The sequence below is a fragment of the Myotis brandtii genome, unplaced genomic scaffold, assembly GCF_000412655.1.
Source record: "Myotis brandtii unplaced genomic scaffold, ASM41265v1 scaffold500, whole genome shotgun sequence".
NCBI classification, from domain to species: Eukaryota; Metazoa; Chordata; class Mammalia; order Chiroptera; family Vespertilionidae; genus Myotis; species Myotis brandtii.
The window spans coordinates 854,991-871,275 of record NW_005369062.1 but is presented as its reverse complement, the minus strand read 5'-3'; the positions used below and the strand labels follow the sequence as shown (position 1 = coordinate 871,275).

Genomic DNA, 16,285 nt, shown 5'->3' with positions numbered 1-16,285 from the left:
TCTTCCCTTCCCTTCCCTTCCCTTCCCCTTTCTCCTCCCTCCCTCCCTCCCTCCCTCCCTCCCTCTCTCCCTCCCTTCCTTCCTTCCCTTATCTGAGGATATTTTCCATTGATTTTTAGAGAGAGGGAAAGACAGAGAGAAATACCTATCTGAGAGAAACACATCAATTGGTTGCCTCCTGCACGTGCCCCGGGTCCGGGCCAGGGAGGAGCCTGCAACCGAGGTACATGCCCTTGACTGAAATCGAACTTAGGACCCTTCCGTCCCCAGGCTGACGCTCTATCTACTGAGCCAAACTGGCTAGGGCTCTTTCTTTTTTTAAAAAATTACGTTTTTATTGATTTCAGAGAGAGGAAGGGAGTGGGAGAAAGAGATAGAAACATCAATGCTGAGAGAGAATCATTGATTGGCTGCCTCCTACATGCCCCCTATGGGGATCGAGCCCAAAAGCCGGGCATGTGCCCTGACTGGGACTCCAACCATGACCCCTTGGTTCATAGTTCAATGCTCAATCACTGAGCCACACCAGCTGGGCTTCCCCACCTCCTTTTTAACCCGTAATTATAATCTGGCTTCTGATTGTAACATTCTTAACTTAATATTAATAAGGTCATTCTTAATAAAGTCACTAATGACTCTCGTCTTCCAAATCCAATAATTGGCTTAAAATTTTTCTCTATCATGATGTTTTGCCAGCACTATTGACCACTCTTTTTTTTAAATGCTGTTACTTTGTGTGTGTGTGTGTGTGTGAGAGAGAGAGAGAGAGAGAGAGAGAGAGAGAGAGAGAGAGAGAGAGAGAGAGAGAGAGAGAGAGAGAGAGAGAGAGAGAGAGAAAATCAGCTGCCTCCCATACTCACCCTAACAGGGGATCAAACCTGCAACCCAGGTATGTGTTCTGACCAGGAAATGAACTTGCAACCCTTAGGTGTATGGGATGATGCTCCAACCAACTGAACCACCTGGCCAGGGCATGAATACTCTTCAAGTATGTTGTGGCTTTTGGGTTTACACTCTCCTGGTTTGCCTTTGGCTTTTTGTTTTGTTTTAATTCTTGATCTTAGTTTATTTGCCTGTCACTTAATGTAGGCAAACTAGCCCCGACCCTCTACCCTCCCCCATCTGTGCAGTAAAAACTCATATCCTTTAAGTTTTAGAAATGTTATTATTTCTTTGACAATTTTTCTCCCTTCTATGTCTCTGTTTTTTCTTTCTGGATATGAGATTCTGAATTGATCCACCATCATCATCATTTATCTTTTGTCTCCTTCATCTTTGTTGTTCTTGGATTTTTCCTTAACAGTTGGTAAAGGACTTGACTTTTGTTAAGGTTTATATATTTTTTTTTATTGAAGTGAAATTCACATCACATAAAAATAATTTTAAAGTGAACAATTTCTTGGCATTCAGTACATATCTTCTTTTTAATAACACTTTTATACTAGACAGAAATATAAAGGTGCTATATAACAAAGTGCATTGGTTTTTCTCTAATCCCAAGCAGCAGATTCTGGGATAGGCAGATTTCTTGCATATATCTTTTCTTGACCTAATAATTTCAGTTTGGGTATCCTTGGATTTTAAACTGTTTTTTTTTTTTTAAATAACCATAAAAATAACTGAGGATCATGCTTATTAAACGGTATAGAACCTTAGGGAGATGCAGGAAGTTGAAGGACTAAATCTTGAGTCTTAGAACTATTCTTAAATCTATTGGGAAGTAGGGAACTGAAATGAATCTATAAGGGCCCAATTCTAGTTATATGGTTTTGTTTGTTATTATATTTGTTATGAGTAAGAGCTAAGGCTATATGATATCTGAGGAAGGAGATTTAAAAATACACAGTTTCACTGAAAATGTTAAAATTTTCCCTCAGTGTTAAGAGCCTCAGCCCAAGGACCTCAGTTGCAGGCTCTATCTCCAACCTGGCCCGGGTCAGGGTGCATGCAGGAGGCAATCAATTGGTGTCTCTAACATCAATACCCCCCCCCCCTTACACTCGCTTGCTCTCTCTCCTCCTTTCACTATCTGAAAAAAATCAATGGGTGAGGATTTAAAAAAATGTTAAAATTTTATTTGAAGCTTTTCCATCTACATTATCCTGTCAAATCTGAGTAATTGGGTGGGACTTGATCCTGGAGTTGCCAACTTTCCATTTATAAAATTACAAACGCATTTAGCATTAATTTGATTAGAATATGTGCTTCCCTGCCTTTAATGCTCATACAGTGCCTCTTTGAATACATATTTTCTGCAAAGCAAAACAAATTCGCAGGCATCTAGTTGAACCTTCAAGGATTCTGAAAGCTGGCATGGTATTTTTTAGGATATTGTTCAGCTGCTATAGTTAGGACAAAAGTATTAGTGACTTAAAAAAGATAGCTTCTTTTTCTCTCACATCAAAGACCGCATCTGCTCTAAGTTATTGTCTGGGTGCTCAAGTTCCTTCTGTTTTCTTGCTGTCTTTGCTTTTATCTGCGTGGTTAATATTAGTTTTACAACATATCCTAGTTCAACACTACGCCTGAATTTCAGCCTGTGGGAAGGAGCAAAGAACGTGAGGGCAGGCAAGTAAAGTATCCTATCTAATAAAGAGGGAATATGCTAATTGACCCTCATGCCATCGCAAAGATGGTAGCACCCACAGCCAATAAGGAGAGAATATGCTAATTGACTGCCTCACCCTCAAAGATGGTGGCACCCACAGCCAATAAAGAGGGAATATGCTAATTGACTGCCCCGCCCTCAAAGATGGCAGCGCCCACAGCCAATAAGGAAAGAATATGCTAATTGACTGTCCCGTCCTCAAAGATGGCGGCACCTACAGCCACAAGATGGTGGCGCCCAGTCCCCGCAGCCCTGCCTGGGTGGCAGTAGTGCAGCAAGGCTGCATGCCTGGCCGCTCTGCATGCCTGCCTCCAGAGACCCCCCAGTCCCCTCAGCCCCCCAGCTGCTCAGGGCCAGCCTGAGGCGCAAGCAAGCCTTGGATGGCAGCTGCCCAGCCGCCCAGGGCCACCCGAGGCTCAGGTAACCAGGGCCGGCTGAGGCTTGTGCTGCCAGCAGTGGCAGCAGCAGAGGTGTGATGGAGGCATTGCCTTCCCCTGATCACCTGGTTGCCTCCCACCCTTGAGGGCTCCTGGACTGTGAGAGGGGGCAGGCCAGGCTGAGGGACCCCAGCTCCAGTGCATGAATTTTCATGGACTGGGCCTCTAGTTTTTAATAACAGTTTAAAGTACTTCAAGTATCCTTTATAATGAAGCTACTCTGGTGCTTTCATTTTATGTCATCTTAAGTGGGAGAGATCAGGATACATAGTTGATTACCTTCCTAAGACTTAAGTCTAGTATTTCCAATTAGTGTGTGTATGTGTGTACATATGCACATCTTTTGTGTCCCATGGAAAAGATTGAGAATGAGTTACTCTTAGAAAGGAGACAGAGGTAACATGGTAATAGTTTACGGCACCAGACTCTAAATTAAATGGCATATGTATCCCAGAACCTTTTCTTTCTTCCCCCATTTTTTTTTTTTTTGGCCACTAAGTATATGGTACTCAAAATTTGAATTAGTTTGTATTTCCTTTGTTGCTGTTCTTTCATTTGTTTAGCTATAATTTATGTACAATAAGATATAGCAATTTCAAGTATAAAAGTTGATGAGTTTTGACAAATATAAGCATCATGTTATTAACAGCACAATCCTATATAATAAAGAGGTAATATGCAAATTGACCATCACTCCAACACACAAGATGGCCGCCCCCATGTGGACACAAGATGACCGGCAGGGGAGGGCAGTTGTGGGTGGTCAGGCCAGCAGGGGAGGGCAGTTGGGAGGGACCAGGCCTGAAAGGGGGGGCAGTTGGGCACAATCAGGCCTGCAGGGGAGGGCAGTTAGGGGTGACTGGGCCGGCAGAGGTGGGCAGTTAGGGGCAATCAGGCCGGCAGGGGAGCAGTTAGGTGTCGATCAGATTGCCAGGGAGTGGTTAAGGGGCTATCAGGCTGGCAGGCAGAAGCGATTAGGGGCAATCAGGCAGGTAGGCAGGCAAGCGGTTGGGAGCCAGCAGTCCTGGATTGTGAGAGGGATGTCCGACCGCTCGTTTAGGCCCGATCTTACCGGGATCGGGCCTAAACGGGCAGTCGGACATCCCTCGAGGGGTCCCAGATTGGAGAGGGTGCAGGCTGAGCTGAGGGACACTCTCCCCCTCTGTGCACGAATTTCATGCACCAGGTCTCTAGTAACAATATAAAATATTAGAGGCCCGAATTTGTGCACCAGTGGGGTCCCTCAACCTGGCCTGTGGGATCAGGTTGGCCCAGACTGTGAGAGGGTGCAGGCCAGACTGAGGGACCCCACCAGTGCACGATCGGGGCCGGAGAGGGACCGGGGAGGGACACGGGAGGTTGGCCAGCTGAGGCGGGATCATAGGAGGGCTCCAGGGTGTGTCCGACCCATCTTTCTCAGTCCTGATTGTTCGGACCCCAGCAGTAAGCTAACCTACAGGTCAGAGCATGTGTCTCCTGGTGGTCAGTGCACATCAAAGCAACTGGTCAACCGGTCAACTGTCTGCCCCCTAGTGGTCAGTGCACATCATAGCAAGCAGTTGAGCAGTGTTAGTGTATCATTAGCATATTATGCTTTGATTGGTTGAATGGACAACTGGACACTTAGCATTTTATGTTTTTATTATATAGGATATGTCATTCCAAAAAGTTCTCTTATCACTGTACCCTGCCACCACTTGATTTGTCTCTGTCTCTCTCTCTCTCTCTCTCTCTCTCTCTCTCTCTGTGTGTAGTTTTAGTATGTTAGTCTTTTGTGTCTGGCTTCTTTCACTTAGTCTAATGATTTTGAGATTCATCCATATTGTTGCATATATCAATAATTCCTTTTTATTGTTGAGTAGTATTCCATTTATAGCTATACTACAATTTGCTTATCCATTCACCAGATAGAACATTTGTTCCCCCCCCTCCTCCCCACACACACTTTTTTGATCATTATGAGTAAAGCCACTGTGTACATTGGTATACAAGTCCTTTTGTAGAAATACGTTTTCATTTCTTTTGGGTATATATCTGGGGGCACAGTTTATGACTCATAGGGTAAGTGTATATCTAACTTTATATGAAACTGCTATACTATTTACTAAAGTGGCTGTACTATTTTATATTCCCACCAGAAATATATGAGTTCTAGGTGCTTTACACTTGAATTTTTTTCAGACTTTAAAATTTTTGACAATATAGTGGGTGTGTAGTGGTATCTCATTTTGGTTTTAGTTTGCATTCCCTAATTGTTAATGATGTTGAACATTTTTCATGTGCTTATATGCCATCTGTATATCTTCTTTGGTGAAGTGAATGTTCTAATCTCTTGCCCATTTTTTACTTGGTTGTTTGTCTTGTTATTATTGAGTTACAAAATTCTTTTACATATTCTGGATACAAGTCCTTTATGGGATGCATGTTTTCAAATATTTTCTCCCAGCCTTTTCATTTTTTACAGTGTCTTTTGAAGAGGAAATGTTTCCAATTTATTTTTTCTTTTATAGTTTGCTTTCTGTGCCCTATTTTAGAAATCTTTGCCTAAGCCAGGGTTAATATTTTTCTCCTGTATTTTCTTCAAGGAGTTTTATGGTATGAGCTCTTAATTTTAGGGTTATGATTCATTTAGAATATTTATGTATGATGGGAAGAAAGTATTGAGGTTCATTTTTTAGCACATCGTTAACTAATTGTATCAGTACCATTTGTTGAAAAGATAGTCCTTTCCCCATTGAATTGGGTGGCATCTTTGTTGAAAGTCAGTTAGCCTCATATTTGTGTATCTATTTCTGGACATTCTATTCTGTTTTGTTGATCTCTGTGTCTTTTGCCTGTACAACATTGTCTTGACTACTGTAACTTTTTAAGTTTTGGAGTCAGTTTAAGTCTTCAACTTTTTCTTTTTCAAAATTTTGACTTTTCTAGATCCTTCTGAGTTTTCATATAAATTTATTTAAAAAATTTTTAAAAAAATATTTTTATTGATTTCAGAGAGGTAGGGATAAGAGAGAGATGGAAACATCAATGATGATAGAGAATCATTGATCAGCTGCCTCCTGCACACCTCCCATTGGGGATCGTGCCCACAACCTGGGTATGTGCCCTTGACTGGAATCGAACCCAGGACCCTTCAATCTGCAGCCAATGCTCTATACACTGAGCCAACCAGCTAGGGCTCATAATAATTTAGAATCTGGTTGTTAATTTTTTTAACACATTTCATACTGCTCAGGAGTTTTCTCATGTTTCGTGCGCCATCTGTTAAGGACCGCTCACGAGTGTTCTCGTTTTTCACACCCATGGTAAAAGGAGCGAATCTAGATACTTATGTAAATTTTGTTTGGTCCCTCTTCATAGAGGAAAATGTTTTACGCAGTACCATACGTTAAAAAAGTACTAGGAACTTTAATTGTTTAATTGTTTTTGTAAATAAAAATGTTATAATTATTGAAAAACAACACCTAAAGTGCATTATGATGATTTAAATAATGTGCAGTTTGCCCAAAAACGTGCGGTCCCTGGCGTATGTCTTAGAGATTTCTATGCGGTACGCAATGTGTTAAAATAAAGCCTATTGAAATTTTGATTGGAATTATATTGCATTTATAAGTTAATTTGAATGTAAGTAAACTGACATAGTATCAATTATTCTGATCTACACACGGTATATCTCAGATTTTTTTAAGTCTAATTTTTCTCAGCACTGTTTGTAGTTTTCTTTTTTTAAAATATATTTTATTGATTTTTTTACAGAGAGGAAGGGAGAGGGATAGAGAGTTAGAAAAATCGATGAGAGAGAAACATCCATCAGCTGTCTCCTGCACACCCCCTACTGGGGATGTGCCCGCAACCAAGGTACATGCCCTTGATCGGAATCAAACCTGGGACCCTTCAGTCCACAGGCCAACGCTCTATCCACTGAGCCAAACCAGTTAAGGCAATGTTTATAGTTTTCATTGTTTATGTTTTGCACATGTATTTTGATGGTATTGTAAATTAGTTTTTAACTTTCAAATTTGATTGTTGCTGGTACATAGAAATACAGTTGATATTTGTATTTTCACCTTGTATTCTGTGACCTTTCTAATAATTTGCCTATTATTAAATAGCTTTATCTAGATTGCTTCTTTTTCTTTGGACACAAAATCATGTTGTCTGTGAACTTAGACAGTTTTACTTGTTCGTTTCCAGTTTTTGTCTGCCTTTGTTTCTCTCCTTAACGTGGTAGAGGTAATGAGAACTGACATCTTTGTTTTGTTTATGATCTTAGAGGATGAGGTGGGGAATGAAACCTTTTACCATGTAAGTGTGATGCTAATTGTAGGTTTTTTTGTATATTTTAAAACTTAGATTGTGTAAATTTTTCTTTGTTACCAGTTTTCTGAGGTTTTGTGTTGTTTTTTTTTAGAATCATGAATGGGTATTGAATTTTGCTAAATGAATATGTTGATGATCATTTTTTTTTTTTAAATATGGTACATTACATTGATTAATTTTTAATGTTAAACCAACCATATATATATGTGTTTATATATATCCTATACTAGTAAAAGACAAACATGCAAATTGACCGTACTTTTGCTACGCCTTAAGCCATGCCCACAAGCCAATCAGAGCAACTATATGCAAATTAACCCAACCAAGGTGGCGGCTGGCAGCCACGGAGCTGGGGCGAGCAGGAGGCTTGCTTGCTCCAGTGATGGAGGAAGCCAAGGTTCCCCGCCTGCCGTGGCCTGGCTCTGAGCTCCACTGAAAGCAACAAAGTTTCAATTATAGAAGGTAAATAAACCCCAGATATCTGCTTTCAGCCAGCCGTGGCCATGGAGCTGGAGTGAGCAGGAGCCGGCTCTGAGCTCCACTGAAGGCAACAAAGTTTCAATTATAGAAGGTAAACAAACCCCAGATACCTGCTTTCAGCCAGCCGTGGCCACGGAGCTGGAGCGAGCGGGAGTGGGTTGCCCCTGGCGATGGAGGAAGCCAAGCTTTCCGCAGGCCTCCGCTAAAGGCAACAAAGTTTCAATTATAGAAGGTAAATAAATCCCAGAATAAAAAAGAAAAGAAAAAAAGGAGAGGCTGGGAGCTTACGTCGCCAGGGTGCTTGGCCAGCCTGAAAACGGCCCTCAGCCCCTCACCCAGACTGGCCAGGCACCCCAGTGGGACCCCCCACCCTAAAGGGGGTGTGGCCAGCCTGAAAACTTGGTGTGTTTAAATCTTGGTGTGTGTTTTTTCTAGAATCTGCAATAACTTAGGACAATTTTATCAATCTTTTTGTGTCAAGGTTTCCTTATCCTTTTTACCCCCAAATGATAATTCTTTGTTTCTTTAATTCTAAGAAGTGTTATCCATCTATTCCCTATCCTCTTTAGCATTTCTGAAATCAGGAGAAATTGGCTTTCCACCAGGAAATAACCTTTAATGGACTTGTTTCTGGTACTGCCTGTGTCACTGTGTAGGTATGGATCATTTAGCTCTCACAGGGGTTAAATTATTTGCTTTACTAGCAGCTTATGTCAGGTGAGATTTTTATATTCTGTTTAAAAGAGTTAAAACATTTCAGATTAAGCACCATAAATATCCTATATAATAAAAACCTAATATGCAAATCGACCGAACAGCGGAACGACCAGTAGAACGACCTGTCACTATGACACGCACTGACCACCAGGGGGCAGACGCTCAATGCAGGAGCTGCCCCTAGCCTATAGGCCCCAGGCCAGCCAGTGGAGGCCCCCCAATCACCCCGCCTGTCACCCCACAGAGGGAGGTGACCAGCAGTGGTGGCAGGGCCGGTGAGTGGGTGGCACCAGGCCAGCTAAGGCAGGTGCCAGCGGGGGCCCCCTGATCACTCCTTGGTCACCGCACAGATTGGCCCTGATCGCCTGCCAGGCCTAGGGACCCTACCCATGCATGAATTTCGTGCACCGGGCCTCTAGTTTGGCTAATAATTGTTTACAGGCACACTCGTAATAAAAGCAATACTTTCCTTCTCATTCTCATTTCCTTCCCACAGAGGCTTTTAGTTTTGTGTAATTTCGCCCCATTGATTTTTAGAGAGAGTGGAAAGAGGGAGGGAGAGAGAAAGAGAGAGAGATAACCATGTGAGAGAGACACATTGATTGGTTGCCCAGGTTCGAACCTGCAACCCTTTGGTGCATAGGCCTATGCTCTAACCACTTAGAAACATTGGCCTAGGCATAATTGTGTACATTTTTAATTGTGTTGATTAACTCACCTATGTCCAATTTTAAAAAACCTTATTATGGAGCTTCCAAAATACACAAAAATTGGAGAAATGAAGTAATGAACTTCAAGAGCTCTTGCTCGGATTCTATAATTGTCTACATTTTGCAGGATAATTATTGTTTCATCTGTTCTGCCCCTACCTCCATACACACTTTTTCGGGAAATATTTTATAGTAAATTCCAAACATTATATAATTTCACCCATAAATATTTCTGTAGGCATTATCTTTAACACATAAGGCTATCTAAATATATATATTTATATATGTGTGTGTGTATCTGCAGTGTTCTGTAGCCTAACATTTTAATTGATTTTTAAAAAATTTATTAAGTTTAATTTTTAAATATAATTGATTTTAATTTAAATGATTTAAATTTGATTTATCTTTATAGCTTAACAAAAAATTGAAAGGGTCTAGGAAGTAAAATTAATATCCAATGTATATCCCAATTTCCCTACTTGTCTCACAGTTTTTTTGTTTGAATCAGAATCCAAACATGGTTCATATATTACAAATGCTGTTATCTATTTGGAATTTGAAGTCTCATAGAAGTTTAAGACAAATTTGGATCCCTAATTGTTTTTGAAACTTTTTAGGGAAATTATTACCTTATAGTGAATTAGCATTGAAACAAAAATACAACATTAGATCACCTAACTTGCAACAGGCAATGCAAATAAAGGTAGTTGAAATTGCCAAATTTCAGAAGATGAGGGATACAATTTTCAGCGGTCTAACATTTGCCCAAAGCTAACCTTTTAAAGGAAAGCATAGAGAAAATTTTTTTAGCATCTACTAATTTATAATTGAAATAAAGAGAATACAAAAATAATCTAAGGTTAACCAAATAGAAATGCAAATGAAATACCAGTTAGTAGTCTTTGATATACCTTGAAATTACAGTTTTCAAAGTAAAGGTGCCAAAGAGATCAAGATCATAAGCACAGGCTATAAAATATGACTCTGATGTTCTGCTTAATCTCTAAGGGCCAAAAGGGATTCAGAAGAACCTCTAGATCAGTGGTTCTCAACCTTGGCTGCACATTAGAATCACCTGGGAATCTTTTTAAAATCCTGATTTCTGGGCCTCATCCTCCGGAAATTCTGTTTCTTTGTTACTAATGTTGTGGCCCCACCCCATAACAAAGAAACAGAATTTCTGGAGGATGAGGCCCAGAAATCAGGATTTTAAAAAGATTCCCAGGTGATTCTAATGTGCAGCCAAGGTTGAGAACCACTGCTCTAGACCCAATGTGGAGAAGACCTAGACTCAGTCTGTGATACTGGAATTCTATGAAACTTGATATAGAAGAAGAAAGGGATGTGCAGCTGTGTGGATAATTAATGTTCTTTTGTTGGAAAAAAATTGTGTACATTAATGTTAAATTTTGGGGAAATATACTAAATTGATACACCTTAGAATATAAGTTATAGGTAATAGATGTGTTGGAGAATTAAATAAGTTGATTCAATGTAGGATATCTAATTGAAACCCTTAACTTTCTGATTTCGATTAATATTTGGTAAGAACAAGAAGTCTTTAAGCTTTTTTCTCTCCCTACTTCTTTGAATTATAAAGAAAAGGTTATTATTATTTTTGTGGGCTATAATCTGTTTCCAGAAGATAGGGACATAATATAATACACTGGAGGAAATTTGTTGATATGTTTTTGTGCTTGAAGCATTAAATGCTCCTAGTTACTTAGAAAATAATGGCTCTCAATATGATTCACAAAACTTTTACTATATATATTTTTTATGTTTCTTTATCAATGCACTTTAAGTTAATTTTCTGATCTAATACTTTATAATTTATTTTAGTTTAAATGTTTTACGCTAGATTCTGAATAATTTGGATATTATTTAACAATTATGTGAAGTTATACATTAGAATTGAGAACATTATTGTACTTTTGCAAAAATCTCTTTTTAGTGTGTATGTATTTGGTACTTAGTTTTGTAGTGTTTTTTTTTCAATCTTGCTTCATATATTACAGTACCTTATAACATCATTTTGAATATGTTAAATCATTACTATAACAGTAGAGGTAGTGAAAGTGTCAGGGCCTTAAGACATGTACATATAATAAGCCCTTGCTTTTGTGGGCTTCGATTTAACAGACTTTGGATTTAAGGGACAAAGTTTCCAGTCTGTATGTCATATGTGAAAATTAATTTTAAAATGCTTTTAACCAAGATTTGTTTATAATTAAATTACAGGTTATTTTTTTAAATTAATTCACTGTTATTTTTTTAAATTTCTTTATTGATTAAGTTATTACATATGTGTCCTTATCCCCACGTTACCCCCTATCCCCCCCCATCATGCCCTCACCCCCCTGTTGTTTGTGTCCATTGGTTAGGCCTATATGCTTGCATATAAGTCCTTTGGTTGATCTCTCCCCTTCACTGTTATTTTTAATAAATTTTAGCAAAGAGGCATATATTGGAAAAAACACTTCAGTAATTTTGCTGACATAAATAAATATTACATATCTACAACTATAGTCTACATATTTAAATCCAAGAGTCACCGCTCCTAAACAGTGTTTGGGGAATGATTAGCACGTGATCACACCACATTGTGCGTGCTAATTTGTTCTGTTGTTGTGTGGTGTGACTTTCTGCAGCAGTTTTAATGTGTGCTGGCTGATGTTTCACATGCGCTAAGCCATGTCCCAGCCGTGTGCCACGCCCCAGCCGTGTGCCTTTGTTTACTGGAGGTGACTGGGGAATGCACACATTTACTAGATCTATTCAGTATAAATTTAAAATTACAGCAATACACATAGAAAACTTTCTGTTTACTTAATTAAACTTTTCATGCATACTTAATTTTTGTTTATTAAACAAATGGAAGTATAAACAGGTAAACTAATTTGTCAATTTTTTAACATAATGCATTTGGAAATCCTGTTTTATTATATAATGGACTTACGGCTCTAATGGACATCCCCTCAGCCGAATTAGTCCGTTATAATGAGGTTTTACTGTACTATCTTTTTTCCTCAGTAATTGTCTTTGGTATCAGTCCCTTGCTTTTTACTTTTATTATTATTTTTTCCTTTCATTACTATTCATGTTACCATCCATTCATTACACTGGTGATTTTTTTAAAGTATTACATTAGCTTCCTAACTTGTCTTCGTTTCCTTCATTTTTTTTATAACATGGCAATAATTATTCTAAAGCAGTGGTTCTCAACCCTCTGGCCCTTTAAATACAGTTCCTCGTGTTGTGACCCAACCATAAAATTATTTTCGTTGCTACTTTATAACTAATGTTGCTACTGTTATGAATCGTAATGTAAATATCTGATATGCAGGATGCTTTTAGGCGACCCCTGTGAAAGGGTTGTTCGACCGCCAAAGGGGTCTCGACCCACAGGTTGAGAACCGCTGTTCTAAAGCATACCACTGAGCATATTTTTCTACTGTTCACAATGTTTCAATGCTTTGCATTGTCCACTAGTTCCTTAGTATCATTCACAGCCTATCTAGGCACCTTATTTATCCACCTATTCATTTATTTATTTAGGTATATTGAGTTTCCTCTATGAACCAGTCATTGTACTAGGCTCTGAGATCAAATGGTGAGCAAAAATAAGCAGGAGCTCTGCCTCCACAGGTCTGGTTTTGACAAAACAAGCATTAATAAAAATGTCACATAGATAAAAGTGAAATTGCAGTTGTTATAAATCCAACAAAAGGGAGGAATATGTGCTATGAGAGTTTACAATAAGGATGCACTACATTTAGTCAAGGAGCTCATGGAAAGCTAAGATCTAAAGAGATGAGTAGGATTTACTACACAAAAAGTAGAAGGATAGTTATACCAGGCAGAGAGATTGTTCAAAGGCTTTTCCCCCCAAAGGAAGTATGCTTGAGAATGAGGGATTGGGAGAGGGCTAAAGTGACTTAGACATAAAGAAGAGGAATTATTGTAAAAAAATGGAAAAGAAGGTTGGTTGGGCTTGATACCACACAGGGGCTCTGAGGTCATCCTAAATAATGTTTTCAATATAAAAGCAAGGCTTTTATTTGGAGGAAGACAAGTGGCTGCTGAAAGACCAGTTAGGCAAGCAGTGTTGCATTGGCCAAGGAATTTGGTGATGATAGAAGAGATAGAAAGAAGCAAGTTTTGAGAGATACTTAGAAGGCTAAATCAACCAAATTTGCTGACATTTGGCAGTATAAGGAAAGGAAGATGACTTTTTACAAAACTGGATATATTATGATGCCATTCACTGAGCTAGGAAATGTTGAAAGAGTACCATTTTTGGTGGAGGAAAATTGTGAGTTCAGTTTTGAACATGTTAGTTTGAGGAACCTTAGAGCCATTCAACAGGGAATATCAAGTAGGCAGAAGATTATTTGATACTCAGAAGAAAAATCTAGGCTGGACATACAAAATTTTAAAATATTATCTGAGTGTATATATCAACTGAAGCTGTGGGTAGGCGGGATGAGGGTTTAGAGCATAAATTGGCCAAGACTTAAGACTGAGCCTTGAGGATGTGCAGCACTTAGTGGCTAGGTATTGCAGTTTGAGGGTTTGGGTAGAAGACAGAGAGAGGAACAGCCAGAGAAGAGGAGGAAAACCATGAAAGTACTTCAGCGTGAAAGCCAAAGGAAGAATGTGTTTCTAAAAAGCGGTACATAGTTTTGAATGCTGCTGGAAAGCCAAATCTGAACAATCTCTACTTGTTTTTATGACTCCTTTGGTTACCTATTTCTATTTAACAAGTCACCCTAAATTTTAGTGGTTTAAAACAACAGTTTATTATTTCTCAAGATTCTGTGGGTTGGCTTCATTCAGCTGGGGGCTTAGCTGGGGCTGGAACACCCAAGATAACCTTATTTATTTGTCTGGCCATTGCTGCTCACTGTTGTGTGGGTACCTTGCTTCTTGTCCCTGTGGCTTCTGTCTCTCCATGTGATCTGTCATTGTCAGTAGTCTAGTTCAAGCTTCTTTACATGGCAGCTGGCTCCTAAGAGGTGACAACAAAACTGTGAGGCCTGTGTTAAGACTTAGGCCTGAAACACTTTTACCACACTCATCTACCACAATGACCAAAAAAAAATCATTGATGACTAATAGTGTGAGTTATTTTAGTAGAGTGAAGAGACTAGAAAATGACTAGCAAATGAAGAAAAATTCATTGTCAATCTTCTATATTTTCTCTAAACTTGACCCAAAGTAGGCTATTTTCTGAATGTTTCCAGTTTCTTTCCTTGCATGTTCTCTTTCCCTGAATGTTATTCCTCTATTTCCCCATATTAAAATTTTAGAGGCTTTCCTAAAATCTTCAGTTTCTCTTTTTTTTTGTACTTAATCCTCCAGCAGTCCTGAATTTTCATTTAGTTTTTTATCCCAGTGTTTGTTTTTTGTTTCTTACCTCATGTTTTTTTTTATCATGATTTTCACTCTATATATTCCCTGTAACCTGCAAAAGTTTATAGATTCTCAGTATATTTTTCATTCTTTAAACTTACTCAGATGCTGTTTTCTCTGTGAGTCTTCCCTAATTCACCCCCATATTACAATTATTTGTTTACATGTTCTTGAAGGTAGAAAGTTAGTGTTTGATGTGTCACCTTTCATTAAATAATTCCTGTGTTATAGCTTTATTTGTGATCCCCATTCTTATTTTATAAAAGGCCTCTAATGATAACAATTAAAAATTGAATATTTATAATGACCTAATTACTTCCTTAATACTGTGCCAAGTTCATTGGTATTAGCCAGTGCATTAAACTGTAAAGAAAAATGATGGTTTGGTGTGTGAGGTAAACAAAATTTTGCAAGAAATATATGGTCATGTTCTTTGTATCTCTGAATAAGTGAAGAATATGAGGTTATATTTTGTGGGTCTTAGTGGAAGTATGCCCATATGCAAATTATCATTATGAGTACTGTACACTGAGCTAGATGGAATTGTTGTTATGGGTTCAACATATGGGATGGTTGTTTCTCCAGTCCTATTCTAGATGTCAGGCAGGTTTTGCAGCTCATGTCTTTGTGTCCTTTATGTGCGGGCACATACAAGGGCCATAATTAGCTGCTTAGATACATAGGGACAGAACAACACTTCCAGCTCTTGGAACTAGGCCTAATTAGTTCTGTGATGTTCTGGTAATGTTTCACATACATGACTGTGGAATCCCTGTTTGTGTGTCTAATCCACATCAGTATGTGTCTTGGATGGGGAGGGACACAGAGATGCTTGTGCTCTGATTGTAGCCATTATTCTGCTCCTCTTGCTCTTGTGCTTTCCTTATGCTGTGGGAATGGGAGGGGCCTCATTCTTTCATTTGACAGATACTATCTGTGGGGGGGAGAGAGACATAGAAAACAATCAGATCCCTCTTCTTGCCCTCTTTTAAAATGGTAGGATAGACAGCCAGGTAAATAGGTCATTAAACAAGGTGGGAAGTATACTTATTAAAGGATGTATAATTTGAATTACTTCACAAATAGAACCAGTTAGCAGACTATCCAAGTGCAAGAGGACACCTCTGAAGTGTTGGTATAAACCAGTCAATACTGACATTCATGGAAAGCTCTGATATGATCATTATTCAGGAGCCAGTTGGGTTGTATGCCAGGAGAAATATGTTTGGTTCTTGATTTAAAGATATTTTAAATACAATTTTTTAAAATCTTCTTTTGCTATTAGTTGACTTTTATTTATTTTTTACATTTTGCAAATTTAAAAAGTAAATAACAATGTATGAGAATCCTCATTAGCAGAGGTCTTATAACAGTTTTTTTAAAAGTGAGCTTGCTAAAACTTTATCTCCAATCTTGTTTATTTGGCTTAGTATAATCCTTATTAAATCCTGAAATGCCATGTTTATGGTAGGTGCTCAATGAATCTATATATATATGAATATAAAATATAAAATCTATATATATACCTATACTAATAAAAGGGTAATATGCTAATTAGACTGGGAGACCTTCTGGACATCCTTCCAGACAAAGCCATG

The 16,285-nt window shown here is 38.7% G+C and overlaps 1 protein-coding gene across 7 annotated transcripts in view; it reads left to right on the top strand.

Moving 5' to 3' along the window:
• Positions 1-16,285, top strand: part of INTS6 (integrator complex subunit 6) — a 111,187-nt gene that overhangs the window by 42,107 nt on the left and 52,795 nt on the right. Inside the window, exon 1 of one of the 7 annotated variants that reach the window (XM_014548294.1) lies at positions 7,333-7,350. The exons of 5 other annotated variants lie outside the window; for them this stretch is intronic. Coding sequence is in view for 1 of the 2 variants with exons in the window: in XM_014548295.1 (XP_014403781.1) it covers positions 12,883-12,885 (3 nt within the window). In the remaining variant the exon portion in view is untranslated. Of the gene's footprint in view, positions 1-7,332; positions 7,351-12,811; positions 12,886-16,285 lie in introns of those variants that run through there. One more of the 7 variants, XM_014548295.1, reaches the window with a different exon arrangement.